The 22,482-nt window shown below is 44.0% G+C and overlaps 1 protein-coding gene across 4 annotated transcripts in view; it reads left to right on the top strand.

Moving 5' to 3' along the window:
- Positions 1-22,482, top strand: part of AMOT (angiomotin) — a 63,021-nt gene that overhangs the window by 5,303 nt on the left and 35,236 nt on the right. The window contains exons 2-5 of one of the 4 annotated variants that reach the window (XM_032620479.1): positions 3,213-3,290; positions 9,675-9,823; positions 11,700-12,633; positions 18,817-19,321. In XM_032620479.1, coding sequence (XP_032476370.1) covers positions 11,762-12,633; positions 18,817-19,321 — 1,377 coding nt within the window. In that variant the 5' untranslated portion in view covers positions 3,213-3,290; positions 9,675-9,823; positions 11,700-11,761. Of the gene's footprint in view, positions 1-3,212; positions 3,291-9,674; positions 9,824-11,699; positions 12,634-12,898; positions 12,964-15,443; positions 15,553-18,816; positions 19,322-22,482 lie in introns of those variants that run through there. The other 3 variants (XM_032620482.1, XM_032620481.1, XM_032620480.1) reach the window with 3 other exon arrangements.

The raw sequence follows: 22,482 nt of genomic DNA, 5'->3' as shown, positions 1-22,482 counted from the left end.
GCCACGTGACCAAGGGTAAATGAATTAGATGCTCTGAGCTTCAGTTACCCTTCTGGGAAGCAAGGATATTAATATTTCACAGAGGTGTTTAGGCATGCTTCATATTAGGCACATGCTTTGAGGTCATTGGATGAAAGGTGTCTGCACGATGGCGGAGCAGGCTTATTATAGGGTTCTGAGCAGGTGTTCACTTTAATGAGCTTTGCTCTCTTATACAGTGCCCTTTGGTGCCTCAAATCCCTTACTGACTATAATTGATTGTCCCAACATTTGTATTATTGACCCTCTTGGCTTTTATAAAAATTAAGCATTGTCATTCTGTGTGGTAAGTTGAAGTTCTAATAAGAGGACTCTAGCATCTGCTGGAGTGATGAAAAATAGCTTCAAAAAGAGACATTAGTTGGTATGTGCCATAGAGATCAGTGAGTTCTTCAAAGCTCTTCCAAAAGATTAAAAAGAGTAAAAAAAAAAAAATTCTGCATGTATCTGTGTGTGTGTGTGTGTGTGTGTGTGTGTGTGTGTTTTAAGGGGGAAAGTTTTGAGTAACATTTGCTTGTGACACATACTGATGATAGCCAGTAACTGAAACCCAGCCATTGTAGTGTTTTATACACAGCTGGTTTTTATTAATGATGGAATATTTATGCTTGCTGTACAATTCGTGGCTCATTTCCATGTGTATGTCAGAACTTAAATACCCCCCAAAGCAACATTAAGATAACATTAAGTATAAATGTGGCCAAGCTAGAAAGGGTGGATTGGGGGAGTCCTCTTTATTCTTTTTGGTGTTGCTTCAGATCACAATAACTGCCCCCCAACTTTAGGCATTGATGCTGATCTTTTTTTTTTTTCCTTTATATATCCCATAGCAAACTTCATATTTTGATCCTTTTGATATGGACAAATGATCCCCCCCCCTTTCATAATGCAGATGAAACTGATGTATGTGTTTTTTAAGAGCATATTTTCCCTGCACATGCTTCTCATTATCCGAGAGGCCTGGACTCAATCAGTAAAGGAGCAGAGAAACCACATAATTGAAAGGAGAATGACGGTGGTGCATACTTGGAATATTTGTGGGAAGGAGATTGCTGACATCAGAAAATGTAGTGGCCTGAGTGTTAACAGCATTGAAGAGAAATAAGCTTTCCATGTTTCTGTGCATTGAGAATTATTTTTAAGGGGATAAAAATATGGGCCAGGTTTGACATCCTTTTATGAAGTTGCCCTGGAAATTTTGATGAAGGTTATTATAGAATGGTTCAATTAAAACCTTCCCCATTAGGAAACTAATTAGTACATCACTTACTCATTTTGGTTGTTTTCAAGGGGCATGGATTTGCATTGAATTAATGACATTCTTTTCCATGTGATAGCAAACTAAGATAAAAATCACAGATGGGGAAAATTATTTAGATTGCCTATTTTGAAGAAATCTAATCTCCTTTTTATTACATTTAGGTTTTCAGTTCAGATTTTTCTTTCACTCTGTTTATATACAGTGATCACATTTTAGTTTAGTAGCTAGTTTTACTTTCTGGATCATGGGCTGTAAACCAAAGCTTGTTAATTTGAGTTTCCCATATGAATTGAAGAAATATGACAAATGACAATAAACCATTCTATTAAAATAACATTTGGGGTTTTTTTCCTCCTACAATTAGTTTCTCTTTGGTGTGTGTGTGTGTGTGTGTGTGTGTGTGTGTGTGTGTGTGTGTGTGTTGGAGGCAAATTGCTTTTTTAAAAAATAAATTTATTTATTATTAATTAATTAATTAATTTTGGCTGCGTTGGGTCTTTGTTGCTGCTCGTGGGCTTCCTCTAGTTGCAGCGAGCGGGGGCTACTCTTCGTTGTGGTGCACAGGCTTCTCATTGTGGTGGCTTCTCTTGCTGCAGAGCATGGGCTCTAAGTGTGCGGGCTTCAGTAGTTGTGGCTCACGGGCTTAGTTGCTCCGTGGCATGTGGGATCTTCCGGGACCAGGGATCGAACCCTTGTCCCCTGCATGGGCAGGGGGATTCTTAACCATTGAGCCACCAGGGAAGCCCCTGCTTTCTTTTTAAAACAAAAATTTTTGGAGCTAAGAAAAATTTGATGACCACCCCCCTCCCTTTACCCCCTAGAACATTTTGTCTGCCTCGGGCTCTCAGTTAGGCTTCCATTAGGACAACGTGATGACTTTTCTGTCCTGGTACTTTTTGTGACTACACTGAGTAGTTCTCCCTTGGCAGCCTGAAGGAGAGTGGTTATGACGGGAACTGGAGTGCAGGACTTCTAGCATGTTCTTTCTACTGTACTCCATCTTATTTAGGGAAATGAATACTTGCTCCTGAGGGTTCAAAGCCATTTGCAATAGAATAAGTGCTCTGTAGCTAAATATGTAATATGGGTCTGCTGTAGTCTTCCTTTCTCCCATAACTAGTAAGGGACAGTCATTCTGTACATATATTCCCTGATGTTATGCCTGCGGCATATGTCTGCACTAGGTCTGGAGAGTAAGTGGGGGGGGGGGTTGGCTGAGTTATCTAATATGTAGTTTAACTGATTTCACCCTACCCTTTCCTGAGAAGTCAGGGTCTAGATTTAGTTTTGCAGTGGCAACTCAGTCAAGACAGGTTCCTGGGGCTTGCAAGTCAGAGGGAGGAGGGGCAGCTGCCTTTGGGGAGTGACTCAGGCCCTTTGGTATGAAGATATGAAATGCTGGCTTCTGTCCATGCACCTGCTGGATGCCACACCTGCAATCAGCACCTGAGCCCCACGCAGACACAAAAACCAGACTGAAGGCAGATGGAGCTCCCTTCAAAAGGGGTACAACAAAACGGGGAGCTCCCAATTATGTTAGTGGAGCACGACTGTGAATGATTACATCCAGCCGTTCTAGTGTTGGTATGGGGAAATGTCTTAGATATTTTCTTACAGGTGCAGTGCACTGGCTTGCTCGAGAGACTGTTGGAGTCCCTAGGGAATTTGCTTTCCTAATGAATTTCTCCTGTGAACTGTCCTCTTAATCATTGGAGAGTCAGCTCTGTAGAAGTTTGTGTCTAGTAACCCAGCACAGGGCAGCAAGTCACAAGACCTGGGTTCTGATCCTGGCCTCGCCAGTAAGCCACAGTGAAACCTTGGTCAAATTAATTATCATGAGCTATCTGTCCTGGACTTAAGCTTCTCCGGTTGTAAAATGGAATTAATCACATCGGCCTTTATTTCCTCACAGAGCTGCAGAGAAGGACAAATAAGATAACAGAAGTGAAAGAGCTCTTGTCTCCTTAGAAGAAAGGCTGAGAAACTTAAGGTAAGAGTATTATTGTTATTGCTATTCTATGTCTTTCATTCCTTTTCTTCTCTTTCTGTTGCCTCTAGCAAAGTCTTTGGAAAGTTATAGGCAATTATTAAACATGCTTTATGTACCAGTTGATATTTTAGGTGTTGGGAATGATACAGAGGAAAATCACGCACCTAGTCCATGCCCTCTAAGATTGCAACTTCCATTTCTGGCTCAGCCTATTATAATGATTTCTACCTGGGTACTTAGAAGCATAAAAGACAAGAATTAACTTCATTTTTTCTCTCTCCATTCTAACTGGGGACTTCTGTCCCTGGAGCGGTGTACTACAAGGTCTAGATTGAAGGTATGTGGGGGAAAAACCATGCAGTGTAAATAAAGGAATTTCTCTCTCACTCCCACATTAGCAAAGTACCTGACCCTTGAATGATCACTTTTTTTTCAGGCGTCTATCCCGAGCTTCATCCTTGATTCTGTTCTGCTCCTACTCTATATGATCCAGCCTACTCTTTGACCTTAGCTGTTATCCATATGCTAATAACTCCCAAAGATGTATATCAACCTATCTTTGACTCCTCCCTTTCAGCTTCCCCAACATTGGTTATCAGATTCTATGTCTCCTACTCAGTTCATGAGTTTTTTCCTCTAGGAAGTTTTGTTCAGGTGGCCCAGAGTTTTTTTGCAGGGTCCTCTGCATTGCCTGAGCTATCTGCTCGTACCTCTGGTTTCCCATTGGATTGTGACCCCTCTGCTTGACTGGGAGCTCCTTGAGGACAGGACCCTGTTTTATTTCTCTTTTTTTATCCATCCTAGGGCCTATACAGTACTTGGCTATAGTAAGTGCTCAATAAAGTTTGTGGAAAATACGGTGATAAATGTTGTGATAGAGATGTGTGTCCAAAGTCCAGTAGGAAGACCGAGAAGAGAGAATTACATTTCCATATTGAGCAGAGCTGGGGGCAGGGGGAAGATGGAGAAGGACTAGGGAAAAGTCTTCAAGGAGAAGGTGGAGAGCGGAACTGCCCTCTTCTGAGAGTTCTGACAAAGCAGCCCAGGAAAGAAATGCTTGTTGTGTCTGCTCTTGCTAAGCCAGGGGCATCTCTGGACAGTTGCCTCCCCTGCCTTAGGACTGGATGACTTTTATGGTCGGATCTGCAAATAAAACTCTGTCTATAACACATTGACCATGTAAGACAGGTGCCACTTAGTCATATAATATTAAACAAGGCTGACCTTAAATGTGCCTCTTTAACCGTGGTTGAAAATAGAGGTACACACACAGGCTCATGGGTCATGTATGCTTAGTTCTATACAGCAAAATACCCTTTAAAATATATTGAAGATTGGTTCTGAAAATTAACAGATTGAAGTCTCAGAATGTAGCACATTGGGTCACTAGAACTGAATGTCTTTGAGCTGACTGTCAGATCTTTCCAAGGGCAAAAATGAAACATGATATCAGCCATTACAGGCCATGAACCTGTTCTCACCCACCTGATGCTTTTACTAATTAGCTTCTTGGCTGGGTGGCAATTTGGGGCAAGTGCATGCAAGCTGGATTCACAGGGGAGCCCACATTCCACTCTGCCATTTCGCAAGCCACTGGGATACTACACTGCTCCTCTTGGCTTCTTTCCCTCCCAGGAGTCCTGCTCTGCCCTGGTGGAAAAATGGGAGCAGGAGAACTTTTCATTAAATGGAGAGATTTCATGGGGCTTTGGTGTTTTGTTAGTTTTATTTATTTATTTTTTTAGTGGGTTGTCTGAAAACATTCATGTTACTTGACCCATTAATTTCACTTCCGGGATACTATCATTAGGAAACAATCCAGAATATTGAAAAAAAGGCTAAATCACAAAGATGTTTTTGTAACATGATTTAGACTAGCAGAAAATGAAAAGCAATTTAAATCTCTTAATAATTGGAGAATGGGTCGGTGAATCTTGATACACTGGTTTAATGGACTGTTACACACAATGTTTGTTAAGAAGTCTATGCCACAGCATGGAGAAAGTGCTGATGACTAAGTGAAATGTAGGACCCAAAATGATATGTACGTTAATATTCCACTGCTTTGTAAAAATACAAAAACACATAGGAAAAAACTAAAGGAAATATTCTATAATGCTAACAATGCTTGGGTTGAGGTGCTGGGATTATGAGTGGGTTTTTTTCTCTTTGTTATCAATATTTGCATGTTGTCCTTATATTACTTGTAGAATAAAGTAAAAATAAAAATGGGTAGTATGCCAGTGAAGACAGGAGATTGGTAAAGCAGGCAGCTTGTAGGTATATTCTTAAACTTTTCTTGGTTTATGCTCAATCTGATTTCATGGACTGTTTATACTTCTTCTGAGGCAAGAAGAAATAGGACATTATGGTGTGATCTGTTCCTCCCTTGGAATGGGTGTTCGTGGAGGGAGGTGGAGGGGTGGTGGCAACAGGATTCTCCTTGTTACTCAGTGTTTCACTGCTCATGTACACTTTAGGGTTAATCACCTTTGTTGCCTATTACCATGTTCAAGCTAATTGTTTTAGAGTTCAGAAGAGTAAAACTACCAAATTGACCACGCCTTGAGTTATCTGTGAAACAGATAACTGACACTGGTCCAAGATTTGGAAATGCCAAGGGCTTACTGTGGTTCTTAAAATAATTTTCCAACCTAATCTAGATAGAAGTAGAGATAGGAGCAAAGAGGTGGGGCCAACTCAAAGCCTGTTCTTAAGCTAGCGCTGAACTTAAATAACAGTAAGTGCCAAGTTGGTATGATGTTGACAAGACCTAGAACAGGGTCCGGGAAACATTGATCAGTGGAGATTCCTGTTGCTCTCCAACCTACCTGCATATCATAGCCTAAAGAGGAGAGATTTTGCAGGGTCCTTCTGCCATACTTCTGGCTAAACGCCTTCCTCTTACATTTTTGAATTTTCCCTCCTGCCTTTAACATTTTACTTACAATGGAATTGGAAAATTGAAGGTAGCATTAAGCCAGGTTTATAATCTGTTAAAACCAGAGTCAATTCAATTTAATTAATATTTATTAAGCATCTTCTATGTACGAGCTAATATGCTAGATAATATATTGTAGTGGAAGTGCTATTACCCTAGAAGTAATAAAACCTGCACTCTGGTCCTGGCTCTGACCACTTTTAAGCTCTAGCAGCTTCATCTATAGAGAGGGTTGAAGCACTAGATGGTCTCCCAAGAGTCTTTCTACTTCTAGCCTTCACTTATCTAAGGACACCTGCACAAAAGACTGAGTTGCAAATAAAGGGTTTAAAAGAAAAAACCCTTACTTCATAAAATTGCTGTACCCTTCTAGAAAAAGACCCCTTTGAAAAAATAATATTCATAGATAATATTTATTGAGCCTTTACTATGTATCAGGCTCTGAGCTTAGCACTTTACATAGATTACTTCCCTTAATCTTTATAACAACCCTTTGAGGTATGAGCACCGTTAGCCCTATTTTGCAGATGATGAAATTGAGACTTAGGGAGATCAAGAGACATGTACGAAGTCAGTTAGTAAGTCATAGATCCAGGATTCGGACTTGGGCAGTGTGACTCTAGACCCAGGCTTTTAACCATGGCATTTATACTGCCTGCCCATTACCCAGTGAAAGTTTAAGGATAACCTGCAAAGGGACCATTGTTTCTTACCTCCCAAAGGAAGCAGTTAGTATCTTGCATTGCAAGACTCTTGGGAAAGCAGTTCTCTAGTACACTTCAGGCCACAATATGGACCAACATGAGAGGACATGAGAGAATTCAGTGGGCTGTTTTGCATTTTTGTGTGGGAGGTTGTGTGTGAGTGTGGGTGTGTGTGGGTGTGTGTGTGGGGGTGGAGGCTGTGTGTGTGTTTTATGCACAAATACGTGCACGTAGGTATAGGGAAAACTTTGAACTGGCTTCTTTCCATTTAGCTGGAAGTAAAATGGTATGAAACAAGTTGACCAAGATTTAGCAGAGAAACAGGTTTCCTAGACTTATATTCTTTATCCTGGTTGGTGGAGTGAGGGGTGGGGGCAGAATAGGAGGAGGAGGTAGAAGGGATAGAAAGAAGATCTTATAGGCAGATTTCAAAATTAATTGAAGGGTAGGAATTCGGTCTGCCCTGCCCACCTTGTAATGTTGATTTTCTGGGTCTTGGCTTGGGAAATATCTGGGCTCTCACTAATGTGTTTCATTTTGGCTCGGCTCCTCAGGTATACTGGGAGTGGCCGATGACTGCAAATGGAGTAAGAATTTAGCTTGGCCTTGCTGCCCTGTTGTTGTTACAAAAGAGTTGAATATATAGATTCCAATTGCATTTTTAAAGAGAGAACCATGGATATCCTTTCTTCCCCTATCAAGTATCCTCAGGGATAGTCTGTTTGTCCAGGGGAAACAAGGTTATTTTATTGATTGAAGATGATGTCAGACCCCTGGCAGTGGCATGATTAAAGCTGTGGGCAGATTAAAGGTTGCAGAGTTCATAACTATTTTAATTCTTGCGCATGAGACAAGGAATCTTTTCCTTTCCTTTCTCTAATAAATAAATGGAGTAGTGTTCCCCTTCTTATGTGACTCTTATCATGTAGATGAACATAAGTTCTTTAAGAAAAAAAAATCAGTAAACTGGAGAGGAATCAGCAAAGCTTTTTTCTTAGACGGATTTCTTTTCCTCTTTTAAACAGAAACAAAAAAGGCCAGGGGGTGGGGTGGTGGGGAGGGACAATCTGTGTCCGGTTGACATAAAGTGGTTTGGGTTTTGAAAAGGATATGGAGGAGAGGGGACAAAATTAAAGGAAGAGAGTAAGATTTTGGATATGTAAAGTTTTCTTGGTGAGGAGCTGGGTGCCAGGAGCAAGCCAGTCAAAATCAGCATGAAGAATCTAAATAGTACTGGAAAAGAATTGTAGTGGTTTCTCACCAGGGGCTCAAGTTTAAAAGCCTTGGGCTGTTTTCTGCGTGTTTCAGTTGAAGAAAAAAAAAAAGACAACTGTTTTGTTCAAAATTGGACAATAGAAGCACAGCGGTTATTTACCATAGCTCTGTTAATAGCCCAGCTTTGATTCCAATTAGAAGTTGTTCCTCTGTTTTGAAATTAGGGGAGACACCCAAGAATAATTACCTTGCATATTGGAGGTGATTTTGCTTTTGCTTGTGATTATACGTTGGACCGAAACAAGATGGAAAGACAAATTTCCATGTTTGTTCACTGTATATCTGTTCATTTTATCTTTGGCAACATTGCAAGGAAATAATGTTAAATTAATCACTGTGTGGTTTTGTGGATTTTCTTTTTTAAACTTGGATGTTTTGGACATGCTCCCAAAATACAGGGATGCTTGTGTGCTTCCTTTGCATTGCTTTGCTCCTCAAATGGTGTCCCTGGTGTGGATTAAAGGCTTTCCTTTAAGTGATATGAGTGAGTCATGGCTAGGCCAGGGAAGAAAATAGGAATGTAGAACATGTGCCTCTCACCTAAACACAAACCCTTCAGTTTCATAACCATTTTGGTTGGACCTGCAGGGCTTTTCTGAGGGTCAAAGGAGTAATTCGAAATGAGGACTATGTCAGATCCATATCTGGTGGGCGTTTGCATCTACTCTCTATAATGTGAGTCCAGTAGTTTCCTTTTGTGGAGATACTGGGGCAGTGGAAGTGCTGAGAAAGCAAGTTGAGGCATCTTCTTGGAGAAGAGTTGCTGCTATGTGTGGAGAAGGGCAATCACTTTTGCTACTCCAGTAAGAATGGATGGGCCATTGATCAGATTGTAAGCTCTGTGAGGGCAGGTACTATGTGTTGTGCGTCCTTTGTAACCCTCATTGTGTTTAGCACAAGGCTGGAAAATGTGTGGAATAGCCAGGATGCAAGAAGTACTTAATGACTTGGTTGAAAAGAAGCTTGGGTTTTCTTCCGCCCCCCTGAGGCTGTAGCAGTTAAATCAGGAGCTTCACCGAGTGTTCTTTTTTTGTCTAAAATCTACCTTTTGATGACTGCCTTCCCTTCTGGGATGTGGGCCAGTGAGTCTCACTTACCTTTCCTGCTACTGATAGCAGTTTAAATGTTGCACCCAAAAGGTGACAGTAGTTATAGCTTTTGTCGTCACCTACCATTCCAAGTCAGAATGGAAGCAGCTGCTCCTGGGGGCTGTGAGGCTAGAGCAGAGCAATCCTGAACATTTCCATCCCCTGGAGACTGGACGAACCCCTGAACACAGCCGCTGGAGAGTGAGGTTTCTTTTTGTCCTTGTGGAAATGGACTCTGCCACTCACATAAAAGGCAAGCACACGGCGGGTAAAGTCATCCCCTTGGAAGGACTGGTTTGGTTAACTGTTGGCCATTGGTGGCAAAATAGAAACGACGTTTTTATTTCTCCCTCCCTCCCCTTCCTGACCATTTCAGAGTGACCAGTGGTTGGACTCTTGGCGGCGCTTACCCTGAACCTGAGTGTTAGGGGAGAGGGAATCTGCCGTTGCGGTTTCTGGAGCTGCTCATAAGCAAGAATTCCCTATCCTGAGCAAGGCTTTAAGCCTAAAAGAAAGCAGAAATAGGTATGGACCATTGGTGTGAGTGGGTGCCGGTGTGTGAGTGCGAGCCCGGGTGTGTGCAGGGCGGGGCGGGTGTGGGGTGGGAGGGGGTGGTGCGCTCTTCAGAGTCTGCATTTCCCTGCCTTTCAGGAAGGGTTTCTAAGTGATTTTGTTTGAACCATACATGCTCCCATTTCTATTTTTTGGAGAGAAGAGAAGTAGTTTTCTAGTCATCTTTCCAGTTTCAGGCACCAGCAGAAATTTATATGTTATACCTGTCAGCCTAATAGAAAATCGCAGTCTGACAGTTTAAGTACAGGAGTCCCAGAGGGTCACTGCGAGAGAGGGAAAGTGGACTTAAGGGCAGGTTGCTCAGCCCCTTGGTGCGTACTTCCCCCCAAAATATGATGAATGGGATTTAAAAGGGGCCTTTGGAAGGTTAACTGTGGGGTGAAACTGCTCAACAGAACAATTAGAAACCAGGTAGCAGTAATCATGCAAGAAGTGCAAAAGGAGGGGGGATGACCTTTTTCCATCTACCACACGCATCTTCTGGGTCACTCCCTGCAAGACTAAAGGAAAAGGGGTCATGTTTCCAGAGAGACTGGAGACTATTTCAAATCATAGAAGTCAGGGCCTGGGAGCCAGGACTCCAAAGTTCTCATCTAGGAACCCGAGGCTGGTTATGTTGACCTAATTGTGACTTTTTGTGTGACATCATGTCCATTCTCCAACACTACTTAAGATCCTTGAAGTGAAAGTTTCACAACTGAATGTTAGTATTGAATTGCAGGACTTAACATGACAGATTCTGTCCAAAGATTTTATGAGCCTCTAATGAATTTGCATAGACTATGCTGTGCAGAGAGAGAGAGAAGAGAGAGGTCACCTACTACCATTTTTCAGGTGGGAAAACAGAAGCCAAGAAAAGAGGAATCAATTGCTTAGGTTAACCTGTAAACCCACAGCATGATTAGAATTTGAGTTTTAAGTTGTCTTTACTACTGATATCCGTTTCACTCAACCCATATTATTTCCCTAAGAAGAATTGGGGTGGGGGAAGGGATATGGTAATCATACCCTTTCCAAAAGGATGACCTCTTAGTTTTTCAATTTCTAAATGCTGTCAGTGGCACACTTCAAATAAAGAGGGCTTCCCCTTTAAGCTCCTCCTACCCAACAACAACAACAAATTCTCAATGACTATTTCTGGATGGCTGAAAGAGAAACTTTGTCAATAACAATTCTCCCAAGCCCTTCTCTTACTAAGCCAAGGAGTATCCAAAATGGACAATACAAAAAGGATTAAAAAAAAAAAAAGATATGTTTCAGAGTTTTATGAGATCAGAGAAAAAGATTTGCATCAAGCAGAGATCATTTCTATCTGGTGCAAGCCAAGCTCTCTTCACTTTTTATTTATTTGAGTTATTATTTGGCATTTTGTAGCTCCCTCCACATGCTGAACAGCTTTACAGATCCTGCCTATGGGGTAATTTCCCTCACGGTCCTTCCCCCGCTGCCACAACCATAAGAGTTGGATTTTTCATTTCAGTAGAATACAGAGAGATGAACTTTGTAAGGACCTAGGAAAATTGCCCTCTCTGATCACCCTACTTGGCTGCTTCACGTTTCCCCAGTGCTTTTAGGAGTTAAGTCAAGATTGAATACTTAACCCAGGCTAAAAGTAAAAGAGGAAACAGAGGGCTCTTATGCCTCCAAGTTCCTCATCATGTCAATGTTAGAGCCAGAAGCCACCAACAATTAACTGATTAATTCTAGATTCAGTTCTCTACTTTGTCTCTGCAGTGGAATCCTCACCCCCAAATACTCATTTTCTTCCCCTTTAGAGGACTGATTTATCCATCACCTGGATGTTAAGCTTCCTGTTTCCCCTTCCCAGGTCAAGGGCAGCCCAGGTGCCCAATTTCTCTCTCTCTTCACAAGGCACCACCAGCAATAGAGATGAGAAATTCTGAAGAACAGCCAAGTGGAGGAACCACAGTATTGCAGCGTCTGCTACAAGAGCAGCTCCGCTATGGCAATCCTAATGAGAATCGCAACCTGCTTGCCATACACCAGCAAGCCACAGGGAACGGCCCTCCTTTCCCCAGTGGCAGTGGGAACCCAGGCCCTCAGAATGATGTGTTGAGTCCCCAAGACCACCACCAACAGCTTGTGGCTCATGCTGCTCGACAAGAACCTCAGGGGCAGGAAATCCAGTCAGAAAACATCATCATGGAGAAGCAGCTTTCCCCTCGAATGCAGAATAATGAAGAACTCCCGACTTATGAGGAAGCCAAGGTCCAGTCCCAGTACTTTCGGGGCCAACAGCATGCCAGTGTCGGAGCTGCCTTCTATGTCACTGGAGTGACCAACCAGAAGATGAGGACTGAGGGACGCCCGTCAGTTCAGCGGCTCAATCCTGGAAAGATGCATCAGGATGAAGGACTCAGAGACCTTAAGCAAGGACATGTTCGCTCCTTGAGTGAACGACTAATGCAGATGTCACTGGCCACCAGTGGAGTTAAGGCTCATCCGCCTGTTACCAGCGCTCCCCTCTCCCCACCACAACCCAATGACCTCTACAAGAATCCCACAAGTTCCAGTGAATTCTACAAGGCCCAAGGGCCACCTCCCAGCCAGCATAGCCTGAAGGGCATGGAACACCGAGGCCCCCCACCAGAGTATCCCTTCAAGGGCATGCCACCCCAATCTGTAGTGTGCAAGCCCCAAGAGCCAGGGCACTTCTATAGTGAGCATCGTCTGAACCAGCCAGGGAGAACAGAGGGGCAACTGATGAGGTATCAGCATCCCCCTGAGTATGGAGCAGCCAGGTAAGAGAGTTCCCTTTCTGTCATTCCCTGACCTCATCCCCAACCAGCTTCTGCTGTGTGTTGGGAATCTTAAGGGAAGGAATGGGCAGGTGTTTGGTATAACAAACTCTGCAGTGCATGGCTGGCCCCTGGCTTAGCAAATTTCCTGCCAACCTGAATTTCTAGCCTCTTCAGCAGTCACTAGCCCTGTATTAACATACCCTTGACTTTATAGGTTGAGCATGGCCCCAGCTGCCTAGTGGCTGAACAGGAGCACAAGTCTTGATTTCAGCAGCTTTTCGCTGTCCGGTCTCCTCAGATATTGAAGGAAGAGTCAGTGTTCCTCTTCTTGTGAGTTATTAAGCCCTTCTTTGAGGGGAAGTAAATTATCTTGCGCTTGAGTCTGGAATATCCTATCACTTTCATTTAGTCTCCTCCACAAAGCTCTCTTCACTAATTTTTGCAAACAAATCTTTCTGCAGAATTTGTATGATTTTCTCAGACACTAAACAAACATCCAGATATTGTTGGGAGAACTATATACGTGCAGGTTCAGAATGTGACTTGCCGTGTACTTCCTTGCAGTTCCTGAAGTCTGGACTGCTTCATCTTTCTTCTGTAGAGAGTTTGTTAGCTGCTGGTGACGTTTTTAAACATCTAAGTCAAATTCACCTCATATCATATAGATGCTAAAAATGCAGAAGGAAAAATATTCCCATGGCTTCTGTACAACTTGCCATTAGTTCAGGAGGACTGTTTTGTATATTCATTAATTCCTAAATGTACTTCTGAATTATTCAGGGACCGATTGACTCATTGCTGTATCAACCGGACCTTAGGATTCTATGATTCTGTTCATTGTTCCTGTTGGGGCCATGTCTCCAGTCAGGAGTATTTCAGCATATGGGACAGAGGGAAGGTTTCAACCTTGGGCAAAAATGTTGGCAGTTATGTGTGGTATTCCTGCCTTGTTACCATGGGTAGTTATGGGTGGCTTTTTTCCATAGGCAGCCCCTAGACGAGGCCTGTGATCTCTTTGATGCCTAACTTTTTGCCTCCTGTCCCCTCGTACTCATTTGGGAAAGAGTCTCTTGGCTTGAAGTATAGTGGGTGACTCAAGAAAGAAGGCAGTCAGTGGGTGGAGTAGGGTGAAGGTAAGAGAATGCACCTGGCATTTCCTGGTATTTCATTTTTTTCACCTCTAGGCCCTGTTTTTTAGCCAGAGGCAATTCACTTTGGGCTCCACCCCTAACTTTGCCAGTTTAGGATTTTTTTAATTCCTTAACCCAGGCTGATTTCCTAACCTTTTTCAACCTCCTCTGTGCAGCATTCAAAGGGCAGGAGCCTAATGTCTGATAAGTGGCTTGAAACAGGAAATGGGGTAATGGACAGGGCCCTTCCGGTTTAAATGAGCAAGAACCCAATTCCCATCTGTCCAACGAAATGGAAGACCCAGGGAGGGGTTGGTCCATTGGACTGCTTAGCTTAATGGAAACCCATCCAAACCAGCAACATGGCAGTGAAGCTGGGGGGTTTTATTTTGCTCTTTTCAGCAGCATGGAAGAGTGTGTGGGACTCCCTCCTGTATGTGAGTGGGCTGTTAAGTGTATTGCCTTGTGGGAGGGGAGTGTGTTGGCTGGGGTGTGGAGCAGAATCCAAGCCCCGCTCAACACATGGCCCGCCTTCCCAGGAAAGCTATTTTCAGAACTCATTCACTAGCATTGTTTGTGATCTGAAATGACTCCCACAGTGTTTGAAGCTAGATAGAAAAGCCCTTTGATCTGCCTAAAAAAATATTAAGGAGCCCAAAGAGAGATTTTTTTTCCTCCCCATACTGATTAAACCACCAGAGAAACTTAGCTGCATATATTTAACTGGAAGGTATTTGTATTTTCTCCTCCCTCCTATGTTATCTGTGGCTCTCTCGCTCTGTTCCCCAAAGCAGTAGATTCCACGCTGATTACCCTCTCTTGAGCGGTATTTTAATACACAGGGTTGCTGGAACAGTTTTTTTTTTTCCTCTATGGGAGAGGAATAGGGTGCTTGATATGCTCAAAGAATAATCAAGCCTAAGACAATCCTAACCAGAAGATGCTCTTTGTGAGCTTTGGGTCTGCAGCAGACAAACTCTGGCAATAAAATTTTTGCAGAGCCTGGGGTGAGGAGGTGGCACGTATTGACAAATTACTGGCAACGGGAGGTCCTTGAATTGCTTTCCGTAAGTATACCACTTTTAGGTGGTGGCACATTCTTCCTCCTTTATTTCCTTTAACTAGCTGGACAGTTTGTGAGTACCTTTCCAAGTAACTGCCGCTAGCACCAAACGATTAGAAGACAAAATCCTTAGTTCTTAATCCACAAATTACAGATCAAGATTCAGAGTAAGCTCTTTGAACAAATTGTTCAAAAAACCTTTGTTGGCCTTTAGAGGTGCGGTGAGATGCTAGAGATTTACTGTTAAAATGAACAAAACGTTATAAACAGTCTTTTTTTATTACTTCATCTTCCCTATGCCCTCCTCCCCACTTAAAAAATAAATATCCTGAATGCCCAGAACTCCAGATGGGAAACAAGGCCAAGCCATCTGAAGAATTAAAACTTTTCTGAATCTTTGTCTTTCTAAGTGCTGAGCCTTTTCTGCATCCGGGGTTTATACATTTATCAACTGCTTTTAAAAATTAAATCCTTTCTGTTTGTAAAGCAGCCACCTCCTTTCAATTGTTGAAATCATGCCCAGATCTGAGGTTTCTTGAAATCCTTTTTTAGTGGAATCTAAGGGTGACCTAACTCTGTAGCTCAGAGTGGAGCTGGTTGTGCAAGAGAAACAATCAGGAATTTGCAGCCCTCTCCAGGATTCAGAGTAACCATCACAGAGCCTGGGAAAGGCACAGTTTCCGTGGGGAGAATAAATTGGGTTCCAGGCTGTTGGCATCTGCTCTGGTGAGAGTGTGCATGTGCGGGCTTGCACACGTGTAGGCCAGGAGTGTATAGTGTGCTTTGGGGGGGGTGTGGGGGGCTGTGTGTCTGGGAAGGGCAGGGGCTCCAGTCAGAGAGGTGGCAGGGTGGAAGTTGCTGTGTCAGCTCAATGGATCTGCTTTTGCTTTCCCTTTGTGTCCTCACAAGCTGTCTCCGGGAGGGATTTCCCCCGGCTTTGAGGAGATGCTGATTTTGGTCACTGGCCTCTGTCCTGCGTATATGTCAGGTCTCCTTTTCCGCAGAGCACCTGGGGCCCAGGTTGTCTTAGGAAGGAGAAGGATGAAGGGAGGGAAGGGGCAGGGAGGCAGGTCAGGGCGTCCATGGGATCATGTGATTGTGTGGTCTACAGGCGGCTTGTTGTTCCTGGTTAATGTGTCAGTGGGGAGAGATTCCTGCTGCTATGCAGTGGAAGGACCTGGGGAGTGTGCCGCTCACCCAGCTGCCACCTTTATTATTACTATTACTTTGATTATTTTTAAATCTTGAGTGTAGTTTTGCTTCCTCTGACATTCCCCCAGCTCGCTCCCACTCCCGTCATTCCTCAGTCCCCTTCTCTCAGGGGGAAATTCACAGGAGTGTTAATACTGTCCTACTTTTTCATGGTGGGCGGATGCCGGAGTCCAGATGGAGTTCGTTGGCTGGAGGGCTTTCTCTCCTTTTGCGACTGCCCAAACCTTGCTTCGTGTTTGCAAACCTGCCAGGGACGGACTGCGTTGGTTTTCCCAACATCACGGTGCACTGAAATCTGCTCCCTTTTCCAGCCTGGGCAACCCAAGGGGCAGCTGCCTTTTCTCCACTTATCTTTAGGCAGAGCCCAGAGTCGTGGCCGGGGCCACTGCCATCCTGGGCTTATCCTACCCTGGAGACCTCCTCCCAGAGACCTTGTGGTCTCTCCTTTCCCGAGGCCCCTGGGAGGCCATGTTCTGTCCAGGGCATGGAGGGGCCTTTCAGGAGGGAGGCCAGTGGCTGGTCTGTTTGAGAGAGAGGTCTGGGTTGCTGATGGGACCCAGGGGAGCTGTGGGAAGGAGGCCCAGTTCACAACTGGGCATTCAGTCTTTAAAAGAGAACACCTCCCGGGCCTTGGGTTTCCAAACCGTGGCACTGAGGATGAAGGTTAATATGGTCATTTACCCCTTAAAATTTGAAAGCTGGATTGAAGAACATGAAATTTAAGCCCCTCTTTTCTGCGCAAGATATACAAAAGCCCCAGCAAATCCCAGGACATCATGCTTTAACTCTAGGGATATATATAAATTATAATAACTCTTAGTAGAAGTGGAAGGAGAGCACATAGTCCATTTTACCTCTGAGGAAACTGAAGATCCACAGCATGAAAAATGCAGAAAGACTCTCCCCCAAATAAGTTTATAAACAGCTCCCAGGCTTTTGATTGAATGAGTGCTTTGAGCTCTTCGACATAACGGTTATGTATGGTAGCAACTTTCCAGTTGTAATCATAAAAACCATGTAAATTCTTCTGTCTACAAAAACTTTTCCCTCTTTAATATTCAACAATTATTTATAGTGACAGATGTGTGAAATTGGAAGAATGTGGGTACACCAGACACATTGATGGGGCTGAGAGACAACCTTCGGCTTGAGCAGGTTCGAGGGCTCTGGCGAACATCTGGGTTATTGGATATCTGTGAGCAAGTGTTTGGAATGGTTTTGTAGCTGTAAAAATCCCTCATAGTGAGGCTCTCTTGTAGAGAGAGATAAATGAACAGTAATGACAACTGGAGTGTGTGTGGGAGGGATGTGCTTTAGCATCTGGAATGCCTGTTAAAAGTTAATTGCTCCTGGTGATGCGTCCCAGTTTCACCACAAATTTTATGCAATTTAGTGCAAAGATTAAGTGGATATCCCATAAGTAAAATCACTAACAGGGTCAACCATTCTCATTGGGAGGTAGATATGAGACTCTTTGTAATTCCTATGGAGCTCAAAACTGAGAAGAGTCCAGTATTTTTGTAATTCATTTGTGACCTCGGGAACAAAATAGGTTCATGCAGATGAAGTAACTTGAGCAAGGTTACACAGCTAGTAAGCAGTAGGAAAGGTCTCCAAACTCTGTTGGGATCCAAATCCTGTGCTCTTAGCCATCTGTCTTCCCTGGATTGAGAAATATCAACTGTAGGACAGGCATCCACAGGATGTGGGAGTATATGAGGGTAGCTGGGCATGGGCTAGGGGGTGAACAAGTTTTTTTGTTTTCAGTGTACACCGACATATTCTTCCTGGTCACGGTGATGGTAGAAGTGATCCATCTGCATACTCTGATTGTTTCCCTTAATGGCTGATAGTCCAGTATTAGGTACAAAAATGGAAGAGTCACATTAAACCACGTACCAAAGTTCTCTTTCTAGAACTTTCTATAAGCAATAGGCTGGGAATCTGAACATCAGTGGAAATCATTGCATTATAGGAGTGGAAAGAACCAGAAAATGGGACTTAGGTTCTACCCTGGAACTGCCACTAACTCACCCTGTAATATTTGGCAGATCACTTCCCCTCTCTGTACCTCAGTTTCCCCCTCTGTCCAATGACAGAGTTGAACTAAAGGATTTCTTTAAGGCCTTTCCAGTCCTTACATTTTGTGATTCAGTTAAGTCAAAAATAGGATGGTAGCGTTGCCTGTAATCCCCTCCAAATCTTGGGATTATTGCTGCTAAAAGGCATCATTCAATTATTAACTGTAATCAACAATAATTATTTGGTGTCTCTAATGTAATAAGTACCTATATATCCTCAAGTAATTTTTTGTGACTATATGAATTATCCAAGAAAGTTGCAGATAACACGATGAAGGGTTGTTTTGATGACAGTTTGCCGTTTCCTTCTGCGCAAGTGGAACGAACTTTCTAACTGTGACTCTTTCTGTGTGCTGGGCCACATATAGAATGCCAGCAAAGGGTTAGTTTAAAATCCTGAGGTGACAATTACCTAGTTGAAGACGAATTTGAAATGCTTCCCCTTGAATAACCAGTGTACAAGGATGCATCGCTTAGATTTTCATAAAGCAACCTTGGAGATCATCTGGTTCCATCCTGCATGGGATCACACCTCTGTCGGTCAGGTATTCACAGGACCCTGTAGTCTAACCCTTCCTGCTCCTCATTTCTCAGCTGCCTGGGGGCCCTGGGAGCCTCGTCTTCTCCCTTTCTTGTGCCCCTCTCCCCAGTGCCTTTAGAGGGATCTTAACCTGAGCACACCCTCCATGTTTTCCAGGCCAGCGCAGGACATCTCATTGCCGTTGTCAGCCCGGAACTCTCAGCCTCACAGCCCTACTTCTTCCCTCACGTCTGGGGGTTCCTTACCCTTGCTGCAGTCTCCACCGTCCACTAGATTATCTCCTGCCCAACACCCCTTGGTCCCAAACCAAGGAGACCACTCAGCTCACCTGCCTAGGCCGCAGCAGCATTTCCTTGCTAACCAGGCTCACCAGGGGGATCATTACCGTCTCCCCCAGCCTGGCCTGAGTCAGCAGCAGCCGCAGCCGCCGCCACCACACCATCACCACCATCACCAGCAGCAGCAGCAGCAGCAGCCAGGAGAAGCCTATTCAGCTATGCCTCGGGCTCAGCAGTCGTCTGCTTCGTATCAGCCAATGCCAGCCGACCCTTTTGCCATTGTTTCCAGAGCCCAGCAGATGGTTGAGATTCTCTCAGATGAGAACCGGAACTTGCGGCAGGAGTTGGAAGGATGCTATGAGAAGGTGGCGAGACTGCAGAAGGTGAGGCCCCCCTATGGGGATATTTGAGTCTTTTTGAAATCTTATTGGTTTAATATCGATGTAAAAGTCTCCACTTGTGGGTCCCTGCATGACTTATGGGCGCATCTTCAGGATTCTTATATTTCAAGGTTATAGATGGAGCAAACTTTGGAAAAGCGTTCTGCCTGTCTTCCTAGCAGAAGTAACATTTCGCAGACACCATAGCCCTCAAGAAAGCTTAATTGAGTGTTTGAGAAATACGAAAGGCAGAGAAACTGCTTCAGAAAGTCAAGAACACTGGAGAGGTCTGTGTAGGTGAAGGACCTGCCAGCATAAAGACTTTTCCTTTTGATTATATTTTCCCAAATATTGATTTTGAATGTTAAATATAAACCCATAGTTCCCAGAAAAATCTCACCACTGAAGTTAGATCCTGCCCTGTCTTGTTCTGGAAAGGGCTTAGAGTACTTTTCCAAGTGGCAGTTCTCACGGTAACCCTTTTTCAACACCCTTTCCTTTTCCCTCTTCTTGCTTTGGTCCTTCCCTGCAGATCAAATTCAACATCTGCTCTCTTTCTCTGGTGTGTGTGGGGGGCAGGAGGGGCATAGCACCACAGCTGGGTGACAGGTGACAGCCCTAGGCTGAGGAAGTAGCAAAAGGAGTGTATGTCCCAAGTTCACATTCTTTCCTGGGCCCCTCCTGAGTCTACTGCAGCTGGGACTTTAGCTCTTGAGTGCCCTAAGCTAGGAACCTTACCTCTTGGCTTCCAGTGGCTGTTGGTGAATGGGGTTATGCCTTTGGCAGCCTCTTTACAGCTTTTGTCATTGTGGAGCTCCTGTGGTTTGATCTCCTGACAATGCAGACTGTTCAGGGAGGTGAGGGTGAAGGTGGAGGAGGGAAGGAATGTTGCCTGGTATTGTTCAGCGACTCTGTCCTTAGAAGACACCCAGGAGTGGAAATTTCAGGGGCCTGAATGAAGCTGACAATATGTAAACACCAGATCTGGGTCCTAATGAAGAGGAGGGCTTACTAGCAGCTAAGTATTTTTATGTAGCAAAAAATGCTTACCACCTACCCAGTGTTCCCAAGTCTGGATGGGGGTTGTTGGGTAAGAAATGTTTCTTCCCAGCTTTGCCCACAATTTAAAATTTTCTCCCTCCTCTCATACCTGCCCCCCCATCACATTGGTACAATAAATAAATTATACTCACACACTAGAAGCAGACTGGCCCATTGGCTGATTAGGTTTAACAGTTGACACCGCTCCCTAAACTCTCTATTCATGGTGGCCCTGACCCCACCTTTGATGCAGTAAACAAAGGATGATGGACCCAGATCTTCTGCAGGCTCTCTTTGCCAGAGGATGGTGAATTTTTTTTGAGGGGGAAGGTGGGTGGCAGGGAAGCGGAGCAGAATAGGATTTGGGTTGTTGTTTTATTCCCCAGTATGGGGAAAGATGCCTCAACCAAGCATAATCGGGACAGCTTGAGTGTTGGGAGAAGTGAAGGCCGACCCAGTGCTGCAGTGCATTAGAGGCACAGGTTGGGGAGAAGAGGACAAGGAAAGTGGAGAGAATAAGGTAGATATCAGCTGGTGCTAGAAAAAAGAAGGCCCAAGGCTCATGAGGGGAATAAGTAGACAGAATAAGTCTGGAAACCTACCACCATCCTCCCTCTCCCCTGCCCGCAGACCAAACCAATGGATACGCCCTCTTGTGACTTCTTTTCCTGGAAGGTCCTGTTGACAGATGTACAACTTGCCCTTTTGGAGGGAACAGTATCTACAAAGAGGGTAGGGAAAGGATTGGTACAACATCTTGAAAGAGTCCTCTGAACAGCTTGAGTAAAGGGACAGCCTTCCACGAGGATGAGGAGAAAAGGGAACCCTTTTACACTATTGGTGGGAATGTAAATTAGTGTCGCTACCGTGGAAAACAGTATGGAGGTTTCTCAAAAAACTAAAACTAGAACTACCATATGACCCAGCAACTTCGCTCCTGGGTATATATCCGCAAGAAACAAAAACACGAATTCAAAAAGATACGTGCATCCCAATGTTCATAGCAAAATTGTTTACAATGGCCAAGATATGGAGGCCACCTAACTGTCCACCAACAGATGAATGGATAAAGAAGATGTGGTATGTATACACACACACACACACACACACACACACACACACACACACACACACACACACAGAGGAATACTACTCAGCCATAAAAAAGAATGAAACTTTGCCATTTGCAGCAACATGGATGGATTTGGAGGGCATTATGCTTAGTGAAATCAGTCAGACAGAGAAAGACAAATACTGTACATTATCACTTATATGTGGAATCTAAAAAACAAAACAAACTAGTGAATATAACAAAAAAGAAGCAGACTCAAAGATATAGAGAACAAACTAGGGTTAGGTGTGGGGAGAGGGGAAGGGGGAGTGGAGAGATAGAGGCAGGGGATTAGGAAGTACAAACTATTGTGTGTAAAATAAGGTACAGGACTTCCCTGGTGGCGCAGTGGTTAAGAATCGCCTGCCACCGCAGGGGACACGGGTTCGAGCCCTGATCCGGGAAGATCCCACATGCCGCGGAGCAACTAAGCCCACACACCACAACTACTGAGCCTGCGCTCTAGAGCCCACAAGCCACAGCTACTGAAGCCTGCGTGCCTAGAGCCCATGCTCTGCAACAAGAGAAGCCACCGCAGTGAGAAGCCCACACACCGCAAAGAAGAGTAGCCCCTGCTTGCCACAACTAGAGAAGGCCGCGCATAGCAACGAAGACCCAAAGCAGCCAAAAATAAATAAAATAAATAATATTTTTTAAAAGCTACAAGGATATATTGTACACCACAGGGAATATAGCCAATATTTTATAGTAACTATAAATGGAGTATAACCTTTAAAAATTGGGAATCACTATATTGTACACCTGTAACATAATATTGTACATCAAATATAATTCAATAAAAAACCATAAACAAACAAACAAAAAATGGGGACTGCCTTCCAGGTGTGGCATTCTGTGGGGCACTGGAAACCCTTGTACCCTAAAGGCTGCCCAATACCAAGCCCGCTCTTTCAAATGGAAATGTGTATTTTCTCTACTGAGCACTTGAATTTCATGCAAAAGCTTTATCAGGCTCAGGCCTTGCAGATCTTGTCTCTAAATGCCATTCACC

This window comes from Phocoena sinus, chromosome X (assembly GCF_008692025.1).
Source record: "Phocoena sinus isolate mPhoSin1 chromosome X, mPhoSin1.pri, whole genome shotgun sequence".
In the NCBI taxonomy this organism is placed as follows: domain Eukaryota; kingdom Metazoa; phylum Chordata; class Mammalia; order Artiodactyla; family Phocoenidae; genus Phocoena; species Phocoena sinus.
The sequence above is the reverse complement of the archived record's forward strand: the minus strand, read 5'-3'. Positions and strand labels throughout refer to the sequence as shown.